Source organism: Piliocolobus tephrosceles, chromosome 5 (assembly GCF_002776525.5).
Source record: "Piliocolobus tephrosceles isolate RC106 chromosome 5, ASM277652v3, whole genome shotgun sequence".
NCBI lineage: Eukaryota > Metazoa > Chordata > Mammalia > Primates > Cercopithecidae > Piliocolobus > Piliocolobus tephrosceles.
The window spans coordinates 75,608,379-75,631,619 of NC_045438.1; the positions used below are offsets into that span (position 1 = coordinate 75,608,379).

General features: G+C 36.5%; 1 protein-coding gene across 1 annotated transcript in view; it reads left to right on the forward strand.

The window, feature by feature from the left end:
- The window catches only part of GPR63 (G protein-coupled receptor 63), a 44,465-nt gene extending 21,848 nt beyond the window's left edge, over positions 1-22,617 (forward strand). The window contains exon 2 of the mRNA XM_023205874.2: positions 16,838-22,617. Coding sequence (XP_023061642.1) covers positions 16,988-18,247 — 1,260 coding nt within the window. The 5' untranslated portion in view covers positions 16,838-16,987 and the 3' untranslated portion in view covers positions 18,248-22,617. The remainder of the gene's footprint in view (positions 1-16,837) is intronic.
- The last annotated feature ends 624 nt before the right edge of the window (positions 22,618-23,241 follow it).

Below are 23,241 nucleotides of genomic sequence, written 5' to 3' on the forward strand. Positions count from 1 at the left end.
TAGCCTTTTCATTAATCTTTATAATGTTTTAATATTTTTGAAGGCAAGGATTGTGTCCTCTTTTCTTTTGTATTCTGTCTTGGTATCTGGTATGTGGTACAGGTCTTATTAACATGAAGCGGATTACATTTAAAAAATAATGTAGAGAGAAGAGCAGGAAACCCTTGAGGAATGTTTTCTTATGTCATGCAGTGTTCAGTGGTTTATCTGTATGAAAGTTTGTCTATTTAGGAGCATCATCTCAAGTCTAAGTTCATGAGGCATCACATTTTTTAGCTTTATTGATATATATGATATACAAAAAGTTGTACACCTTTAACATATACATCCTGAAGAGTTTGGACATATGCGTACACCTGCGATATCTTCACCACAACCAAGGCACTGAACATATTCATCACCTCCAAAATTTTCCTCATGTTGTTTTGTATGTGTGTGTTCTTGTAAGAACACAACATCAGATCTGTCCTCTTAATGTATATTAAAATACGCAATACTCTATTGTTAATACAGGTACTATGTTGTACCCCAGATTATTAGAACTTACTCTTCCTGCATAACAAACTTTATAACCATTGAAGAACACGTCCCCATTTCTCCCTCTCCCCAGTCCCTGGCAACTACCATTCTGTTCTCTTCTCTGAGTTTGACTATTTTAGATACCTCCTATAAGTAGAATCAGAGCCATTCCAATTTTGAGTTGTTATTTTCTTTCTCACATCCATGCAAATCACTAACTTAAGATCAAATTCTCCTTTGTGATATATCAGAAAGTACCTGTTTTATAAATCTCCACAAATTTAAAAGGGGAATTGTATATCTTGGCTTCCTCACATGAAGTTAAATTAATCTCGCTCCTGGAAGCATTCATAAATGGTGAGTGTCAACCTTACCAGTTGCATTTTGAAGGAGTTGAAGTGTTAGACCACTTTAAACTGATTTGAGTTCTAAAGCATGCACATAAAAATTTAGAAAATCTAAAACATTCTTCATTCCCATAGTTTATCCAAGTCTTAAGTGTTTAGATTTCAAGAAATCATCCAGTGTAATTTTTAGTCAGCAATAGGAAAATTGTGTCTGAGGATAAGGGATAATGGAATTTTCCTTATCCACATTTTGGCTCTATTAATTGTGAAAGTATGATATAACTCACAGAAATGTCCTTGTTTTAGTCACTGCTCTACATTTTTTTTTTTTTTTTTTTTTGGTCATTTTGTAAAACACATTATTTGCGCTCATGCTGCCTCAGGCCCTCAGGGAATGGTGTTCTGTAGAAAACTTGAAGCCTTTGGGAAAGGCTGGTCTAAAAATAAAACCCTCAAGGTGTTAGACCAGGGATGAGGGACAGCATTTTTAACATTGCAAATTGCTATATTAAGTGGAATAAAAGTCCATTCTCTTTCATAGGTTATGTGAGAAGCAGTAAGATATTTTGGAAAAAGCAGAAACTGTGGAGCCAGGCACCCTGGGTTCTAATTCCAGCCCTCCCACCAGCTGTGTGATTGGCGGCACATTGTCCTCTAAGCCTTGGTTTAATTCTCTCGAAAATGGGGAACATAACTTCTGTCTTTGGGGTGGTTTGTCAGGATTAGCAATAATGTATGTTAAGGTCTGGTACATGGTCCCATTCAAGAATTGGTAGCTATGATAATTGCACATCTGAAATTTTGTTTCTTTTTTTGGGATAAGACTTTTTTCTGCCCCTAGTATGATGATAACTCAAACATGAGAGGCAGTTTACCTGAGTTCCAGTCCTCGCTCTACTGTTTACCAGCTATGTGACCTTGGGCAGGTTACACAGTTTGTGGCTCAGCTTCCTCATCTATAATTTACATTTCCTCCTTTGCTTGAAAACTTACTAAGGTTTTATATGTATATACTATTGTATGTATTAGATATAAAGTTGGAGATTGAACAAGTCTATGGGTTATTTTCTGAGTACCATTGAATGTCATTTACAAAAAATATTGTTTTCTTTTGCTTTGAAGTAACAATACTAGAATTGTTTTCTTTTTTGTTGCATTTTTATAGAATTTTTTTATATCCTACATTTCAAATATACCACTTTTTATACTCCAGTTTAGTATCAGGTAATCTTATGCACATGTTCATATGATGCCATCTTTATGGCTCACTCTTATGTTAATAAACCATAGTTATTCCTCAGAGACAGAGAATATATAATTGTAGCCACTGCTCAGAGATAAAGATCAAAGAATAGATGACATCTCAAAAGTAAAACAAACTTGTAGGGGAGACTAAAGACTATGTAGGGGACTTCAACACCCCATTCTCAGTGTTAGATCATCTAGACAGAAAATTAACAAAGAAACCTTGGATTGGACCTAACAGACATTTTCAGAGTATTTCACCCAACAGCTACAGAATACACATTCTTCTCATCAGCACATGGAACATTTTTCTAGGATAAACCATGTGTTGGGATGCAAAACAAATGTCAACAGAATTGAAACCATATCAAGTATCTTTGCAGATGACAATGGAATCAATAACAAGAGGAACTTTGGAAACTTCACAAATAAATGGAAATTAAACATGCTCCTGAATGACCACTGGATCAGTATGGAGTTTTCTCTAAAAACAAAGAGTAAAACTACCATACAATCCAGCAATTTCAGTACTGGGTATGTATTCAAAGCAAAAGGAATTTGTATATCCAAGATACCTGTGATTGCATGTTTATCATAGCAATATTCACAATAGCAAAGATATGGAATCAACCTAAATGTTTATCAACAAAGGGCTAAAGAACATGTATATGTACACAATGGAGTGCTATTTAGCCATAAAACATGAAAGCATGTTATTTGCAGCAAGGTGGATGGAACTGGAGGTCACTATGGTAAGTTAAATGGTCTAGGAACAGAAAGACAAGTACCACATGTCTTATTCATGTGGGAGTCAAAGGAGATATGTCCTGGAGGTAGAGAATAGAATGATAGATACCGGGAGCTAGGAAGATACCAGATGAGGAAGAGAGGATGAAGAGAGGTTGGTTAATGGATACAAAGATACAGTTAGATAGAAGGTATAAGTTCTAATGTTCAATAGCAGAGTAGGGTGACTATAGTTAGCAGCAATGTTCTTTATATTTCAAACTAGCTAGAAGAGAGAACTTGAAATGTTCCCAACACATAGAAATGTTAAATACTCTAGATGATGGATACTCCAGATACCCCGACTTGATTATTACGCATTCTATACATTTAACAAATGGTCACATGTACCATACAAATACGTAAAATATGCATCAATAAAATAAAAAAATAAAAAGAAATAGAAATAGGAGACAAAGGGAATATGAACAAAACCTATCACCCATAGGACTTTTCACTTCTTTTGCTTTTTGCATTTCTAAAAGGTTAATCTTTTAGCCACTTAAAAATACATTTTAAAGTTTTCAATTATAATTAATTTTCTCTTCTATTAAATATTGACCTTTCCTGCCACTTGAGTTTCAGTTTTAATTGTCATCAGAAGTCACTTAGCATATTCTCTGAAACAGAGCCCTTGCTGGCATTTAGTTTCTCTTCAGTATTTTTGGGATAAAGTAACAGGAAGGCAAATAAATCTTTGTGTTTAATTATCTAAGTTTTTAAAAGTCCATGGAAAAACTGAGTGTTCCTTTGAACATTAGTGAGAAAATTCTTCTTTTTTTGTGGTGAATATTCTGGTTGGAATTAGAAATATATTAGGAATAGAATGGCATTATAAATGGAACACTACTTGTGGTTCATGCTTAAAATGTACACACAGCATTTTTTCTGTTAGCTTTATTGCATATAGGTTTTAGGTTAGATATGCCTTGCATATAAGGTAATTTTGATGCCATGTTGATGTGCCCTATATAAAAACTAACTTTAGGTAAGCTCTTCCTTACCCTGTCTCACTCTATGTGATTATTGTGTATTCTTTTTTGGTTTGTTTTCAAAGCTTCCTTTGACTCTATTTACAGGTAAACCAGAGAATAACAGAATTCAACAACAAAAAAATGTAGACATTGTTATAGTGATCTAAATTTATGGACTATTCATTTTAATTGCAAAGTAGATTGCCCAATGAAAGTGATTGCCTTTAAAAAAAATGAAATACAGTTGAAAATTGCATTGCTTCTGAAGTGAAATGGTTGGTTCTTTATTTCTGGTTCCACCTTTTTCATAACAGAACTCAGGAGTATACTTCCATCCTGGTGTGTCCTTCAACTACCATTCCCCTGGTTTTAATTAGAATCTCTGGATATGTAGCAAGGGCCTAATATAGGAAGGAATATAAATTTATGTGTGATACGTTTTTTTCTTTCCTCTCTTAGTTTGCAATTTTATTTCTTTCTTAGATGAGAGGAAAGATGGGAATGAAGGGAGGACCAAGTGAAATTCTTCTTGGCTAGGAGTGTGGCAAATAATAGAAGAACATGATGTGACATCTTTTCAAGTGCAGCTTCTGGCCCAGAATGAGAGAGAGATGCTCCATAATGTCACAAGAGCTCTCCTTTCTTTTAGGCATTCTTTCTTTTAGACTTTCATTTTGTTCAAGACAAAAGCAGACACTCTTGAGTAACACCAGTATTTCAGATTCCTATCTGTTTTATTCTGCTGTCAGTGATGAGTTGGCTGGAAGACGTGGGTTATTCCCTTAGTCCTCTCCTAGGCTTTACTAGCAGCCAGTTTCTGTTTATCCATTAGGGGATAGAAGAGTAATTTTAGAACAGCAATTTTTTCATAGTGTTGCCACTCGATTCTTCCCAGCATCCTGGGATTGGTGGAATCAAGGCCAACCTTTAGAGCATATGCAGTGAGTACAGCATTTTAGAGGATTGGACTGGGACTGGGGCTGTTGGGAGGTCTCTGCTGGGACCCCTGAGAAGCTTGAGCCCAGGTCCTGCAGAATCTGCAGACTGTGGTTTGCTTTTACCTTCTTTTCCATGGTTAGAGTGACATAAATGGTTATCGTATCTTAAGCAACACTAGGATACATAGCTTTGTGTTAGGTCAGATATGTTACAAAAAAGATAGGTTGCAGCTTGCATCCTCAAGGAATTTTATACAGGAAACAGGAAGAAAAGTGTGACAGAATAGTACAAGATCAATATTGATTTAATATGAAAAAAATTATACAAAACTGTAAGTGTATGGGTAAAATAATATTTTACTCCCTTAATTTCATACCAGAAAAGAAATCCCTTTTGTCCATTTGGTCTGTTTGTCTATATGTATGTACATATGCACAAACACATGCATGTATATATATATATACACACACATCTACATACATAACAATGGGACTATGTTGTATGTCATTCTGCATGTTAATTTTTTTTTTTTTTTAGTATATGATGAACATTCTCTGATGTCACTATTCTAGATTGACATATTGTTTGTGACAGCTGCATGGTATTTCTAGTATGTATGTACCGCACTTTATTTAACTGTTATTTATTTATTTATTTTTAAATGGAGTCTAACACTGTCGCCTGTGCTGGCGTGCAATGGCGCAATCTCAGCTCACTGCAACCTCTGCCTCTTGGGTTCAAGTGATTCTCGTGCCTGAGTAGCTGGGATTAGAGGCACGTGCCACCACACCCAGCTAGTTTTTGTATTTTTAATAGAGACAGAGTTTCACCATATTGGCCAGACTGGTCTCGAGCTCTTAACCTCAAGTGATCTTAACCTCAAGGCTGCCTCAGCCTCCCAAACTGCTGGGATTACAGGTGTGAGCCACTGTGCCCCAGCTTATTTAACTGTTATCTTATTGATGAGTATTAAAAAGATGTTGAGTTTTTCACTATGAAGTAATGCTACAATGAACATTCTTACCTGCATGTTTATGCTAGTGTTTTTATCATGTAGAATTCTAGACAATATTTAAATTGTTTAATATTAAGAAGTACTGCCTACTCTTACTCCCAAAATGTTGTACCAGTTCATACTCCCACCAATAGGCTATAATAGAGATATTGATTGCATAACATAGTCGAAATCTATCAGGGTAACCAGCCCCCCCATATTTCAATGTAGGTTCTTTTCTATTTTCCTTAAGTGTCGGCTGGTCTGAGAAATAAAGAGAAAGAGTACAAAAGAGAGAAATTTTACAGCTGGGTTTCCGGGGGTGACATCACATATCAGCAGGTTCCATGATGCCCCTTGAGCCGCAAAACCAGCAAGTTTTTATTAGGGGTTTCAAAATGGGAGGGGTGTACAAATAGGGAATGGGTCACAAATATCACATGCTTCAAAGGCAATACAGTATCACAAGGGCAGAGAGTCAGAGTGAGATCACTAAGGCCAGGGCAAAACTAGAATTACTGATGAAGGTCCGTGCCCTGCTGGGCACACATTGTCATTGATAAACATCTTAACAGGAAACAGGGTTCGACAGCAGACAACTGGTCTGACTAGAATTCACCAGGCTGGAATTTCCTAATCCTAGCAAGCCTGAGGTCACTGCAGGAGACCAGGGTGTATTTCATCCCTTGTCTACAACTGCATAAGACAGACACTCCCAGAGCGGCCATTTTAGAGACCTACCCCTGGGAATGCATTAATTTTCCCAGGGTTATTCCTTACTGAGAAAAGAATTCAGTGATATTTCTCCTATTCGCTTTCTGAAAGAAGAGAAATATGACTCTGTTCTGCCCAGCCCTTCAGGCAGTCAGACTTCATGGTTATCTCCCTTGTTCCCTGAAAATCGCTGTTATCCTGTTCTTTTCAAGGTGCCCAGATTTCATATTGTTCAAACACACATGCTTTACAAACAATTTGTGCAGATAACGCAATCATCACAGGGTCCTGAGGCGACATACATCCTCAGTTTATGAAGATGACGGGATTAAGAGATTAAAGTAAAGACAGGCATAGGAAATTATAAGAGTATTGATAGGGGAAGTGATAAATGTCCATGAAATCTTCACAGTTTATGTTCAGAGATTACAGTAAAGATAGGCATTAGAAATTATAAAAGTATTAATTTGGGGAACTAACAAATGTCCATGAAATACTCACAATTTATGTTCTTCTGCCATGGCTTCAGCGGGTCCCTCCCTTCGGGTTCCCTGACTTCCTGCAAGAGAAGTCTGTAGAAGATTATGGTTATAATATGCTGTAATTTGATATCACTTTGTAGTTTATAATTCACTTTCATCTATCTTATTTAATTCACCAACCTATGATGTGGTTTTTATCTGCATCTTTGAGATAAGGACATTTGAGAGTCAGGAAAGTTCACTGACTTGCCTGAACATCTTAGTTAATAAATGGAAGGGCCAAGACTATTACCCAGATTTTTTTTCTCTACTTTTGACATCCTTATAGTAAGTTAATTTAGGAAAGGCTTGAGGTTGGCCATATTTAGATGACATTTTCTTAGCATTTGTGAAAGTTGATAGGTTTTATGTAGTACTGGGTTACTATGGATTTGAAGGAAGAGAAAAATACAGAAAATGATTCAAATCAAATTTCATATAAAGAGAACATATTTATTGAACCATGAAATAATTTTTTGGTTGTATATATACTTAATATCTATCTGTAGATATGGATACATGCCTGTATCTGTATCTAATCTGTATATCTTTATATCTCTGTCTAGGCAGCCTAATGAATTGTAACATCAAGACAGAATTGTGTATAATGAGTTTCTTTCTAAGTTGTAATATGGTGCTCCTATCTCTTTTGTAAGATTTGCAGTCTGAGTCATCGTAGAGATAACAGGCAGTTAGACACATTAGTTAGCATGCACTCTGAATACAGGGCCATTTGAAGGCCTAAATGGTGAGGCAAAGATAGCAGGATTCTCCTAGAGGGATTAGAGATGGAAGTTGTAGAAGAGAGGCTGTGATTCTAATGGGCTGGTAAAGCCAGTATACTCCAGCATGTATGTGGATCCAAGGATGGTCTTTTATTGGAAATTAGAAAGTGAGGTTGGTTTTGAAAATTTTCAGTATAGAGATACAGTCAAAATAATATAAAAGAAGAGAAAAAGGAAAGAAGCAGAAAGGAAAGAAAATAAAACCATCTTGAAGAATTAGAGATGGCAGGACGAGATAAAGAAAGAAGCTGGCCCTGTTTAGTTGACTGGAGTTCAGTGTAGGTGTCCCACTTTTTTGCTGCTTTTCTCTGCAGTCCCAGTTTTGATGAGGACTGCTTTGCAGAGTTTTATGGACGCCCTCAGGACTTCAGCCTGTGAAACTCTTCTGAAAAACAGCTAGCATTTATATTACTGCAGCATTGGGGAATTCTTTTGGGCACTGAAAGAACTGGCCTGAAGAAATCTTTCCTTTTACTCACTAAATATTCACTTCTATTGGGATTGTAGAATTTTTGCTTTGTTTCACGTGAAATTGTGATTAAAAGGTGGTCACTCCAGTTTTAGCAACCCCATGGGAAAACTAATCTCATTACTTTGGAGCTTTATTGTATTTTTACCAGATATTTGTATCATCTGCATTGGGAAACACCGAGCAAATTCAGCACTGTTAAGATTCTTTTTACTGAGTCTTATTTTTTGAAAGGAAAAAAAAGTATTTGTATTTTTCATGCATATTTACATTCCGTGTGTCATATATTTTTGGCAGACCTAGACTTCTGTAATCAAGGCATAGAGCCCTACATTTACATGAATATCCTGGTAAAATATATATATATAATCCTGATTCATTTCCACATCATTTCTAAATTTATTGTAATTGCTTTTTAAATTTAACAATATGTTTTTGAAAATATACAAGTGATATGTAAAAGAAAACAAACAAAGTGTTACGTTTTTCTTGTACTGGTGGCATTTCTGTATGTTATATTCTCTGTTTTATAGCATAGCATAGTGGCTGAGAACAGACTTCCTGGGTTTAATTCTCAGCTTTGCCCGTTATTAGTCATGTGACCTTGGACATATTACTTGACCATTCTGTGCAATTGTTCTGTCTTCCTTAAAATGGATATTATAGCAGTAGGAATATCATAGTTGCTGTGAAATTTTTAAAGCTAACATATTCAAAGAGCTTAAGGCAGTTCTTTGATATTATACTTCCTAACAAAACTCAGGAGATAAAAGGTTATTCTTAAGAATGCAGATTGCCCCTTTGAATACTGAATATCTTGAAATGTCTGTTCCTTTATGCTTCTGGATACTTAAAAAACAAAATTTTAAGAGGTTTTTTTTTTTTTTTGAGTTCCCACTGTTTTTATTTGAAATCTGTAACCACAGTGGAGGTGATTATTAACTTTCTGATTACTTTTTTCTGATATGTGTAGGATATTGTGTGAAAGGAAGGAGGCACAGGATACTAAATATATTGATATTATGCTTGATGGCCTAATTTGGTAAAATTATCCAGCATATGTATATATTCTAATAAAAGCAAAGTCAACAATCATGGAAGTAGTCCGTGTAATCCACTTGTCACCAAGTAGCTGGCTAGTGTCTCCAGGAGATTATGTCATATTCAGTAAGTTTAGTTTTGGTCCCTGTGTTCCCACGTTGCGTGTTCAGTGGCTATAGCTAGATTGATCTGGATGAGTGGAAGTCCATGTTGTTGAGCACATGTACAACCTCTGTCCCTTCTGCCATGGCTATGTTGTTCACGAACCCTTTAGGGAAGGACAAGAGTGACTAGAGAAAGAGGTTAGTTGAGCTCAATAGAGTAGGTCATCTTGTCTGCCTGATTATCAAGCTCTTCTATTGAAAATTGCTATTTGGTGAGCATTTACATGACTAGCCAGTCAAACCATTAGCTGCTATCTATGAATGAATGTAGTTTTTCATCTCTGGCATGAATTCTTCAAAATGAACAACCAAGTATAGTATTCAAAATGTTGCCCACTGGGAGGTTTTCTCTGCTCTGCCCTTAAGGGCTTCCAACTGGGGCTGTAATGCTACAACTCTGCACAATAAATCAGGCCTAAATTTTTTTCTTCTTTAGTTAACTGGTCATGAGAAACTCCTCTCAGTGAGGTCACAGGTGAAGTTTAAAGAGAGGATCATTACAGCAAAAATAGGAGCTATGGGAATCTCAGCCATTTGCTCATGTAACCAAACTGTACCCTGAGCATCTGCCAGGTCTGATTTCATACATACCCTTCGCATAAGGCTGAAATGCTCCATGCAAACCCAACTGTATGGCTTCAGAAGGTCAGACAGCACCAAGTTTATGTGGAGCACTCATGTTCCATTGCTTTGTTCCAAAATACTAAAGATCTGGTCTGACTTTTAAGGGCCCTGCCAAATGCTATACAGTATCCCTGTGTGCCACAGACACTTAAAACACCAGTGAATCTTTTGGCTCAGTGGCAGAGCAGGTTTCATAGTAGCCTGGACCTGTTGTGGAGCCTTCTCTTATTATTACTGATTACTCAAATATGGCAGCTTTTCAAGCTACTTGATCAGTAGGTCAGAATAACATACCCAAATGAGGTGTATGTTGCCTCCAGAGTCCAGAAAAGCCAACTAAATGCTGTGTCTCTGTATTAGTGGTAGGCAAGAGAGCTATCACTTCGAAGGGGATATCTTGGAATACTACTAAGACCCCTAGAAAATTTAAAAGATGTAGTCAGCATGTAATGGACAGCATGACATTCTATGTACAACCAAGGTCCCTGTGGACTAGATTATGATAGTATGCTGTAGACTTGACAGAGCCCTGAGGTAGGATAGTAGGGTAAGCAAATGCTTCAAGTAGTCTTTGCTAACACATATAGAGAAAACCAGAATTTGACAGATCAATAGCCGTATACCAGATGCCAGGAAATACATTGATGCGCTCCATCAGTAAAACCACATCTGGTACAGCATCTGCACTCTTCAGAATCCATCTGTTTTCTACAAAGTCAAAGAGGCAACTTGAATAGAGTTATGGCAGAATTGATCACCTTCTTCTTCCAAGTCCTTGATGGTGACTCTAATCTTTGCAATCTCTGCAGGAATTAAATGTTGCTTTTGGTTTACTATTTTCACAGGTAGAAATAGATAGTTCTAGGGGTTTGCAGTTAACCTTTCCTACCATTATAGCCCTTGCTCCACAGATTAGAGAACCAGTGAGGGAATCTGCTGAGTTTGTCTGTTCTAATACCGCATTTCAAAACTGGTAGAATAACCATGGCATGAGTTCTGGGATGAGTGGGAGTTGTACTGAGCCCAAACTTCATTAATCATGAGATTTCCATAAACTTCTGCTCTGAATAGAAGCAGTACCATAGAATATGATACTGACATGGTTGGGATGTTTGTCCCCTCCAAATCTTATGTTGAAATGTAATCCCCAATGTTGGAGGTTTGGACCTGGTGAGCTATTTGAGTCATGGGGTGGATCCCTCATGAAAGGCTTGATGCTGTCCTCCGAATAGTGAGTGAGTTTTTGCTCTGAGTTCACGCAAGATTTGGTTGTTTAAAAGGCTGTGGCACTAACCCCTCTTGCTCTCTTTTCCTGCTCTCGCCCTTCACCTTCCACCATGATTGTAAGCCTCCTGAAACCTCCAGGAGCAGATGCTGGCACCATGCTTCTCACACACCCTGCAGAATTGTGAGCCAAAATAAACCTCTGTTCCTTATAAATTATGCAGCCTCATCCTTTGGGGAAAAAAGTGTATGTGTGTGTGTATGTATATATATGTATATATAAATACTAACAAATTTATAAGAAAAAGATAAACAACCCAGCTGAAAGATGAGCAAAGGACTTGAACAAAAACTTAACAAAAATATCCAAACAGCCAAAACAAAACAAAAAAAAAATGGAGAATAAATATTTAAGTGAATTATTAATTTTAGGATTTCTAAAAGTTAAGAAAGGAAAATATTCTGTTGGCTTATCAGTAAGTATACTATTTACATAACTACATTATTACACTACTGTAACTTAAAAGTTTCAAATAAAGATTTTGATAGAACAAAGGGAAAATAAATAAATTGGGCAATGCTGTGACAGCTAAATCTACATCTGTACTTACAGGAAATCAGGAGTTAATATATATAATTGATAAACCAAAAAGTAATTTCTTCATGTTATTTAGATATATAAAGGATAAATATATGAAAAAACCTTTAATTAAGAATGACTATTACTAAAAACAGGAATGGGATGGTGAAGGTTGGGACAGGGTTTGATGATCACCTTAAAACTTATCTAATTATTTTTAAAATGTGTGGATTTCATGAATATTAAAATGAGTAAACAAAAAATTGATCCCACAAAACAGTGCAGATGAAGTTAGTTATCTAAATATTTATCGGACTGTGTGCAAATCATAGTGGTTATAGGGAGCAATGGGATTAATAAAATCAATGGCTGCCTTCTAGAAGAATATAGCCTTTTCGGAGAATAAAACAAGTATTTAAAGCACTCCAACGATCACTTGAGCTTGGGAGGTTGAGGCTGCTGTGAGCTGTGATTGTGCCACTGCACTCCAGCCTGAGTGATATGCCCTGCTTAAAAAAAATAAAATAAAGCACTCCAGTGGCAGGTAAGACTAAGGAAAGAGAACCAAGAGAATACCGCAACCTCCACTGACCGTTCTAGCTACTGAAGCCCTATAAATGTGACATTCTGGCACACTCCAAATATAAAACACTCCACTTATATCATTAACCTGATAACCCCAGCATTGTTTCTGTAGATGCAATAAGAGAGAATCATAAATCCAGTCACTGCTACCGTATGTGAGTTTTACAAATGTACATACATGTGGTGTGTTTGTATAAACATGTGTATTATGTATGCATATATCATGTGCACACATTCATACATAATCTAAAATTTTTCTCACTTGGAAGATTTGTTAAACATTTCCAACAAATGGCAAATAAAGACTAGTCTAGATTGGATTTAACATTAGGAGTACTGTGTAAATGTTACCAACCTAAGCTAATTGTCTGTTGATCTCATGCTACTACTATCCTATTTCATTTGGAAATACAAATTTTAAGTATGAAACTTTTTTACTTAGTCTTATATAAAATTCAAAGAAACTTCAGGTCACAGTGATATTTGATGAGAAATGCTTAGAGGAAAGAATATTTTAATGTAGTTACTGTGAGCATTCAAGAGCACTGCTTTGGTTATTATACTTCATAAGAAAAGGAAGAAGGCCAGGGAATATTTACATTCCAGTGAGCCAGGAGTGAAGTGAATGAAGACCACTGTACAGATACTGAAGCAAAGGCATTATTAAGTCTGTTCATGCTATGTTCCTTAGTATTTTAAATTCAAGTTATTTCCCTTAATGTTTAACTACAAAAATGTCTTTGTTTAATCTCTTTGTTAAACTCTTTATTTCTTAGAGAAATTGACTATTTATATTTAATAGTCACTGAAAAGTTGATTAGAGTCTCTGCTTATGGGCTGGTTTGACAGTGGGTGGGCTTCCATATACAAGGTGACTGGGCACCAAGCTGGCATTCTACCATCAGATATTAGTATCTAGAGGTTTTTCCTCTGTGGCTATTTAGTTACAGCCTTTCAGTCTTCTGCATAGGCAATATGTTCCTGGCAGTCTGAGAGCAGGATGGCGAAAGGAGCTACGTTCTCAAATTGAATATGCATTCACTCAGTTCCCCCATTTTCAGCCTTGCACTGATATTTTCGAGTTTGGTGCTTGTCAGGTTCAGTTGTGCCACAGAGTTGGGCTACTGAAATGGAGATAGGTGCTTTCATACGATTGTTCAGAGAGGAGGAGAACTAGGTGTGGAGTGGGGTTCCAGTGTCTCCGATTTTCAGTCAGTTTTCCAGTTTTCAGCTCTACCTATACTCTCTGTGGTAACTGGCATCCAGAGATTCTCTGGGGATCTACAGGATTGTTTCAGTTTCTTTGAAGCATATTTCCCTGGAAGTATTGAGAATAAATTGTTCTCTGTTCTGCTTTCTTAAGTCAGTTACCACAACACCATTTGCTTTTTTTTTTTTTTTTTGCCTTAAAACATTAAAAAACATCCTGGCTAACCAGGTGAAACCCCATCTTTACTAAAAATACAAAAAAAAAAAAAAAAAAAAAATTAGCTGGGTGTGGTGGTGGGTGCCTGTAGTCCCAGCTACTCTGGAGGCTGAGGCAGGAGAATGATGTGAACCCGGGAGGCAGAGCTTGCAGTGAGCTGAGATCGTGCCACTGCACTGCAGCCTGGGCAACAGAGTGAGACTCTGTCTCAAAAAAAATAAATAAATAAAATGAATTAAATTTTTTTTTTAAATCTACTAATGTGTCTTTTATTTATACCTCTTGTCCTTTTGGTTTATATACTTTGTTTAAAAAAATCACTTGACTGTCATTTCAGTGTGATTTTGGGGATGTGGACTGTGGTCAGTCTGCATTTTTAACCAGAAATTTAGAAGCCTTTTATTTGCTCACCATTTTCGTTTCAGTATCTGGCATGTAGTAGGTTCTTAAACAGATATTTGATGAAATATTGTTAGAAATTTTTATAGTTGTGGGAGGCTTTTATGGTAGAACGATGTTATGACTATGCAAATATAACAAGTTAAAAGGCATCTTTTAAATTATGGTTTTACTTTGGTTTCATTCCATTTTTTGTTTTTGTTCCTTAACATGGTCAAGGAAATGAAATACTTTGAACAGTGTAGTAATGCAGGATGGATATATGTTAGTTGACTTGGTCAAACACAATTTTAGCTGTTCACATTAGGCTTAAGATACACAATTGTCTATTTATAATTTTTCTAGAGAAATTACCTCTACCTCTATAGAGGTAGACTTGTATTGAGATTAATTTATAATTACGCACAGCCTTTAGTCTTAATTATATGTATATTTAGGGTACTTCTGTAGAGGCTGATGGTGATTATGGTGTAAAATCTTCCAACTACTACTGCTGTCTTTCCACTGGCCCCTTTGGGTTAATAAAGTTAAAGAGCAGCTGGCTTAGTGTGGCATCATATCCAGGTATGTTTTGTATTACAAAATGAATATGTGAGGATAGATAAAATCTAGTAAGGGCAAAGAAATTAAACTGTAGAAGTGAAAGTAAGTAGTAAAGTTGATATTTTGAAGGAGTAGATCAGGATTCTTCTTTTTTATAAAGGCAGCCCTGGACAAAAAAAATGGGATTGTAGAGCTATAGGTATGGTAGAGAGTCCCTGATTTGGCTACATTGCTGGATCTTGGATCTTAGAAATGTGATATTCCTGCCCATCATACACTAGTAAGTGAATGAATGAAATTTTGACAATGACCCGTAAAATCAATGACTAGGCTGGGTGCAGTGACTGATGCCTGTAATCCCAGCACTTTGGGAGGCTGAGGCAAGTGGATCGCCTGAGGTCGGGAGTTCGAGAACAGCCTGACCAACATGGAGAACCCCCATCTCTACTAAAAATACAAAGTTAGCTGGGCATAGTGGCACATACCTGTAATCCCAGCTACTGGGGTGGCTGACGCAGGAGAATCGCTTGAATGTGGGAGGAGGAGGTTATGGTGAGCCGAGATCGTGCCGTTGCACTGCAGCCTGGGCAACAAAAGTGAAACTCTGTTTAAAAAAAAAAAAAAAAAGAAATTCAATGACTGATTCTAAGTCAAAATAATGAGTAAACTGCAATTTGTTTTAAACTGCTGTACATTTATGTTTTTCCAGTCTTTTAAGAGCTTATTAAAGGAATCTAGCCAGAAATTCAGAGACTTCTTTCTAACTATAAAGAGATTACCTCTCCAGTAAAGACCTACATAAGGAAAAACCCATACCACAAAATGTGTAAGACAGCAGATTAAGAAAGTCCCTTACAGAAAACTCTAGAGCTACAGAAATCTGGTTAAGAAATTGGGGGTTAAGATAAGAGAAATGTGATAAGAAACTCTTTGGAGCAAGCTAACTAAATATCTTCGTAAGTTTTCTGGAGTAGATTCTTCATACCTGAATTTTTTTTAGTCATCTCTCCTTTAACATCTCTAACTTTGTTATTTGGTTGACACATTCTGATCAAGTTGCTAACACAAAATAAGATTGGTTATTTAGGGAGAAGAAAATAGAGAAGATAGATGGATATATATCAGAAAAGGAAGGATGAAAGTCAGTGGACTTGGGAGAGAAGAGAGACTATGAGAAACAAAGAGAGCTTTAGTAAAATAAAACTTCTGAAAATATTACCAAGACTTCTTACTTAGAATTTTTCTTCTCCTCTTGAGTAAATTCTCCAGTACGGTTGGTGGTGGAACTTCTGGAAAGAAATTAAAAATGAATGAGTTTTTAATTCAAAAACTAAAAATGAAAAAAATTGGTGAATTAATTGGATAAATAAATAGAAAGCAAGCCAATAAAATGTTTCAGATCTTCATTGACAATTACCTAGTACCTACTTAATAAGGATGTTAGAACTAAAAATTGTTATGTGTGAAATAGGAAACCTGCTTTAGGTTTCTTTGTCGTCTGGTTTTGTGCTAATGTAAAATTAGAGTAAGAACTTGTACCAAAGAACTATTAATTTAAAAAAATAGTGCTCTCAGGAGAACCAGGTAATAAAAATCTGTATTAATAGTGACTATAGAAAAGCATGAAAATTAAAATTAACATTTAATTAAAATTAAAGCCACTGGAAATATTTTAAAAATTAACAGTAAAATTATAACTTTTGTCTTTGGGGCAGTAATACGTTTTGAGATTCCTTGCACTTTTGCTTTATATATGAATGTCATGAAATTTCCACCATGGTTGACAAAAGATAAAATAACAGAACAGTATTTTAGTGTTGACTACACTGGAGGCTAAAATATTTTTAAAGGGTCAAAAAGCAAAACTGATCCTTCATAATGAAAGGCAGCCCTGGAGTTAAATGTTATTTACAAATCTCATTTCTCATTTACTTTTTGTGTTTTGGTTTTGTTTTCAGGCAAAAGGACTCTTGTGGAAGATGGAACTCATTGTCCATTTTCCAGAATGTATTTCCAAGCCCATCAATGGAACCTGATACTGCTGTTCTGTGTTGAAATGCTTGAAGAACACCTGCATCTCTGCTTGCATCTTCCATCCTACTGAAACCATGGTCTTCTCGGCAGTGTTGACTGCTTTCCATACCGGGACATCCAACACGACATTTGTAGTGTATGAAAACACCTACATGAATATTACACTCCCTCCACCATTCCAGCATCCTGACATCAGTCCATTGCTTAGATACAGTTTTGAAACCATGGCTCCCACTGGTTTGAGTTCCTTGACAGTGAATAGTACAGCTGTGCCCGCAACACCAGCAGCATTTAAGAGCCTAAACTTGCCTCTTCAGATTACCCTTTCTGCTATAATGATATTCATTCTGTTTGTGTCTTTTCTTGGGAACTTGGTTGTTTGCCTCATGGTTTACCAAAAAGCTGCCATGCGATCTGCAATTAACATCCTCCTTGCCAGCCTGGCTTTTGCAGACATGTTGCTTGCAGTGCTGAACATGCCCTTTGCCCTGGTAACTATCCTTACTACCCGATGGATTTTTGGAAAATTCTTCTGTAGGGTATCTGCTATGTTTTTCTGGTTATTTGTGATAGAAGGAGTAGCCATCCTGCTCATCATTAGCATAGATAGGTTCCTTATTATAGTCCAGAGGCAGGATAAGCTAAACCCATATAGAGCTAAGGTTCTGATTGCAGTTTCTTGGGCAACTTCCTTTTGTGTAGCTTTTCCTTTAGCCGTAGGAAACCCTGACCTGCAGATACCTTCCCGAGCTCCCCAGTGTGTGTTTGGGTACACAACCAATCCAGGCTACCAGGCTTATGTGATTTTGATTTCTCTCATTTCTTTTTTCATACCCTTCCTGGTAATATTGTATTCATTTATGGGCATACTCAACACCCTTCGGCACAATGCCTTGAGGATCCATAGCTACCCTGAAGGTATATGCCTCAGCCAGGCCAGCAAACTGGGTCTCATGAGTCTACAGAGACCTTTCCAGATGAGCATTGACATGGGCTTTAAAACACGTGCCTTCACCACTATTTTGATTCTCTTTGCTGTCTTCATTGTCTGCTGGGCCCCGTTCACCACTTACAGCCTTGTGGCAACATTCAGTAAGCACTTTTACTATCAGCACAACTTTTTTGAGATTAGCACCTGGCTACTGTGGCTCTGCTACCTCAAGTCTGCATTGAATCCACTGATCTACTACTGGAGGATTAAGAAATTCCATGATGCTTGCCTGGACATGATGCCTAAGTCCTTCAAGTTTTTGCCGCAGCTCCCTGGTCACACAAGGCGACGGATACGTCCTAGTGCGGTCTATGTGTGTGGGGAACATCGGACGGTGGTGTGAATATTGGAACTGACTGACATTTTGGGTGATGCTTGTTCTTTATTGACATTGAAGTTTCTTTCTCATAGCCTCTCCACTTATACTTTATTGTTTTTTATAGACTTTGTGTATGTATGTGTGTGAGCAGTGTAAAGAAAGAATGGTAATTATGGTTCTGTTACCAGGAATAAACAATAGGAAAGTGATTACAAATATTACCTCCAGGGTTCAATAGAAATCCTCAATTTAGGGTGAGGAGATTTTTTTTTAGTTTTTGGGTTTTTCCTTGATTGATTTTGTTTTCATAGTAGGAATCAGGATTGTGCTTTATTGAGCCTGCAGTTATATTGAATTGTAGGCATTTTATGTGCTGCTAAGGTATGCTTAGTTGAGTTTATCAAGACTTTTTTTTTTCTGGAAGACACTGCTGCTTTTTACCATCGCATTGGAGCCAAACATCTCAATCAATATATATTTAGTTTTATTTTAAAAACTAACCCAAGAAGGTTAGTGACATTTTAAAGGTCATTACTATTTACTTTGGTGCACTTTAAGAGAGAATGTACAAATTAATTCAGTCTTATTTTTCAGAATTGTTTTTATACATGATATGTGCTTTAGGAAACGTGCATTATCATTTATGGGAAGATAGTTTTAAAAAATGTTTTATCTGCATGTACAGTTGTAAAAGAGAGAACATAAAATGTAGAAATTTTTCTAAGCACAATAGCAACTCTTCAGAGCAATAGCACAAAATCAAGGAGACAGCATCCTTGCAAATTTAAAAGGTGAATGTAGTGAGGGGGATGGCAGGTGGCTGGTGCAGGCTGTGGTGATTCCTTTTACTCAAGGGTTTTTGTGGAGTATAGGGAGAAGGGGTTGACATTTACGGACCTACGTTTCAGGCACTGTGCATCATTTTATCCTCACAGGATGCTGTGAGGTAGGTATTATTGTTTTCATTCTTAGAGGTGAAGAAAGCAGGTCTCAGAGCGACTAAAATCCTGCCCAAGGTTAATGGTAGAGCTGGGATCCAAAAATCTGTCAGAATCCTGAGGCTGTGCTGTTCCAGTGTGCCACACAGACAGTTCATTCAGTTTAGATGTCTCATAGTCAAGAGGGAACTCTATGCATCCTTTAATGTTTTAGACTATAATATTCTTTTTAAAAATTAGCCTTTGTTTTCTTACTACCGAAAGAAATATCAAGGCATTACAGAAACACTGGAAAATAGAAAAGAAAAAATAAAATCACTTATAACCACTTTTTGCTTTTTGGAGACAGAGTCTCGCTTTGCCACCCAGGCTGGAGTGCAGTGGTGTGATCATGGCTCATTGTAGCCTCAACCTTGCAGGCTCAGGTAATCCTCCTGTCTCAGCCTCCTGAATAGCTGGAACCACACACACACATGCACACACACACACACACGTGTGTGCCACCACACCCAGCTAATTTTTTGTATTTTCTTTTGTAAAGACAAGGTTTCACCATGTTACCCAGGCTGGTCTCAGACTCCAGAGCTCAAACGATCTGCCTGCCTTGGCCTCCCAAAATGTTGGGATTACAGGCGTGAGCCACCACACCTGATTTACAACCACTGTTTAATGTGAGACTTAAAAATCTTAGATAAATAAGGCTATGAAGGAAATCCAGTGATTTTTTTGTTTTGTTTTTTATTTGCAAAACAAGTGACTAACAATTATTGAGAAATTAAAGAGCTGTGTGTAGGTCTTGAGCCTGCGGGTTTGGGGGTTTCTAGTTGTCCACCTGTGTTAGTTCTAAGTGTTCTGGGCAAAACAGTATTGTTGCCCCAATGCTTGTCCTAGCAGAGCTGGAGTTTGTGAACGTACTCAGATGTGTGTCTCCTACAAAGAAGGGAAAATGAACCCTGGTCTGAGCCTAGAACAAGTTTTAATAGGGCATGTCTGACATTTCAAATTATTTTTCTCTTGCTGACAGTCTGCTCCCAGGTGCATCTAGGACCTTGGTCAGCTTCTCTGTTACCAGTGGCTCACTTTATAAAACAGCCCACAGGGATAAGGGCTGAAAGTATAGCCACTTGGCTACATCATTGATTAATTAAGTAAGTTAACTGTGGACTTATAGCATCTTTTCAGGATGTTAGTGCTTTGTGAGCTAGTGGAAAAAATAAGCTTCTATTTCTTCATTTGTAAAACCAGAGAGTTGGATTAGATGAATCTCTAATGTCCTGTCCAACTCAAATGTGCTTTCCTCCATACTAGGGTATAGATTTTTGAAGAGCCAAGCTGACTTCAGCATCACCTCACTCTTTGGTCTCTAGTATTACTTCTTTACATTTTACTTCATTAGCTATTTCTTAATATTAAATATCTGAAGAGCTTATGGCACTGTATCCGGAGTTTAGGGCATTGAAAGGTTGATGACATCATGAAAGACCTGGGAAACCCTGCTGTTAAGGAAATTGTACCGGTGTTGGAACTCATTGTCCAGTTAAATTGCTCTTTGGGGACTCAAGCATATTATTCAACATGTTTTTGGGATTATCTTCAAATGATAGTCACCTACCTCTTTCATTTCTAATTTTTATTCACAAGTAAAATTGTTTTTGTCCATAGGGATTTTATAGGACATAAGCACTGTAGTAGATACTAGTAGCATGTTGTATTTTGCTTTCCATTTTCAATATAAACTAGATTTCAAGCAGATATCGATAAGGATTTTTTTTTTATTAGACTTTCTCTGAGGAAAGTCAGCATGATCTGTATTCATCTTACATATTGGTAGGTCATGAAGACTCCTTTTTGGCTGGAGTTGAAACTGAGCTTTGTTTTCTTTGTTCCTGTTTTATGGGCAGTCTTTAGGTACTTTCATGCTACTTAATAGGCAGTGCCTCATTTGGTGAGAGTTCTGGAGTGCCTGCCGAGACGCTCCCTGTTTGTGAACAAAGATTATGAAGGGGTCTTTGTGAGAATTCAGCAACAACACTGAACAGCAGTTTTTTTTACACTGGATTATCTTGATCTGATGAGAGTTTACAAATCATTTTGAACATTTTTATTATGTATACATTTTGAAAGCTTTAAAAATAAGTACTACGGAGCACCTTTGAGAAATGTAGGAGCAAAATCATTTGTTGCCTATTCCCCCGTATTTTCTTGAGGCAGGGAAAGATACCACTACTAATTCTCCGTGCTGACAGGCATAATCCGAAATGGTTTTTTGTTTGCCTGTTCTTCCTTCTGGCTAGTAAGAAGCATGACCACAAACAAAATATTTGTGGTCAAAAGAAAGATGCAAGAGAAATTCCAGATAGTATGAAGTAATGTTTTTTAAACTTTTAATACGTGTTTAAGCATTCCCAAGGGAGCTTGTTAGCAGTACAGATTCTTGGGCCCCCAGAGGGTCTGTGGTTGAGCCCAGGAATGTGCATTTTTATTTTATTGAGCACTCTGCCTGACTCTGGCTCAGGTAGTCCCTGGGAAACACTTCAGGAAACATTCCTGTAGAAAATATATCTGTTTAAGTATTGTCTGGTTTATCCCACAATGTTTGTTTTGCATTGCAAGCCATTATCTTCTAGGCATGGGTAATCCACATTGAGAGGAAAATCCACACAATATTGTGCCTAATTTGCTGCCACCTGTGTTTGTGCTGGATCTTGCCAGTGTTAGCTTTATTTTCTTTCAACTGTCAAAATACTGATAAAGCATATAGCTTCACAGTAGAGCAAACAGGGTGACTAAATTGAAAGTCATGACTGTCAGCAGTCTAATTATGCTAATATTTTATTTTCTTCTAGAGAGGTGTCTTTATTGTATGTAATTCCCTGAAGAAATGTAAAGGTTTATCTAATTCCTATTGCTCTGCCAGTTGTGTTCGATGGAAGCATTGAAGTAAAATAAAAATAACCTTTTTAATCTCTGTATTTCTGTTGCCCACAAAGATATTTAAATTTTTTCTTGATCTTTGTTTTTGTTTATGTGAAAATATTTATGTAGGTATCATTTCTGTATATATCACGGAAAAGTTTTCACTTGCTTGACATTTTATTCTACAATGATTTTTAGTTTAAAGAATGGCTACATTCAGATTTATTTTCACAACTATAGTCCTGCTAAACTGCCTTCATTGAAAAACTCAGTTTTTATAATAAAAAATGTCAAAGCACAAGTTTGTTATTGGAGGTAAATTATAAGTTTCTCAGATATCTATTGGTACTAGACCTTTGTGATTAAAATTAATTTATTTTACAATAGTAACTGACCTATATGGAGAAAAAGAAACACCTTGAATTATGGGTTCTAATATTTAAATATCAAAAAATCAAAAAATATGGTTATTTGTGCATATTCTTATCACAACCAAGAAAAGAGCTCCTGATAAGAAAATAAATAAATATTTAACATTTCTAAAGTGGCGTTTTTTTTAAAAAAAGGACTACTGCATCTCATTTAGAAAAGTTTATTATGAATAATAATTTCTGTTAAAAGCTGAATTTAGCTTCAAATTGTGCTTATTTCCAAATTAGACCTCAAGACCTGTGTGCATATAACTGTATTCTAGTTTTAGAAGTTCTCAGAGTAGTTCAAGATGATATGACAAAAAAACTAGTAGTATAGTCAACAATTGTTAGTAGAGTTATAAAACTGTTAAACAGCTTTAAGAAATTCTGTCTAGTAAAGTGATGAAAATTTTACTGCTGAATTATTTAAAATTAGATTGTCAGTTTGGCAAAGCAATGATAATGTCTGCTTCTATTTTGATGAAATGATTTCATACTGCATTTCCATTTCTGAAAGCAAAGGCCTTTCTGTACTTATACATCCATAGGAAACATCATTTATTTGTATATAAGAGTTTCAGTTTTGTGCCAGTTAAACATGAGGGTTTTAAGTCACAAAAGAAGGTTGATTTACAAAAGCAGGTTGTTATTGAATCTACATTTGATGTTTCCTTCTGACACAAAAAGGTAAGAAAGATACAGCAAAATAGATATTAAAGCAACATGTTGAATTAAAAGAATAGTCACATCT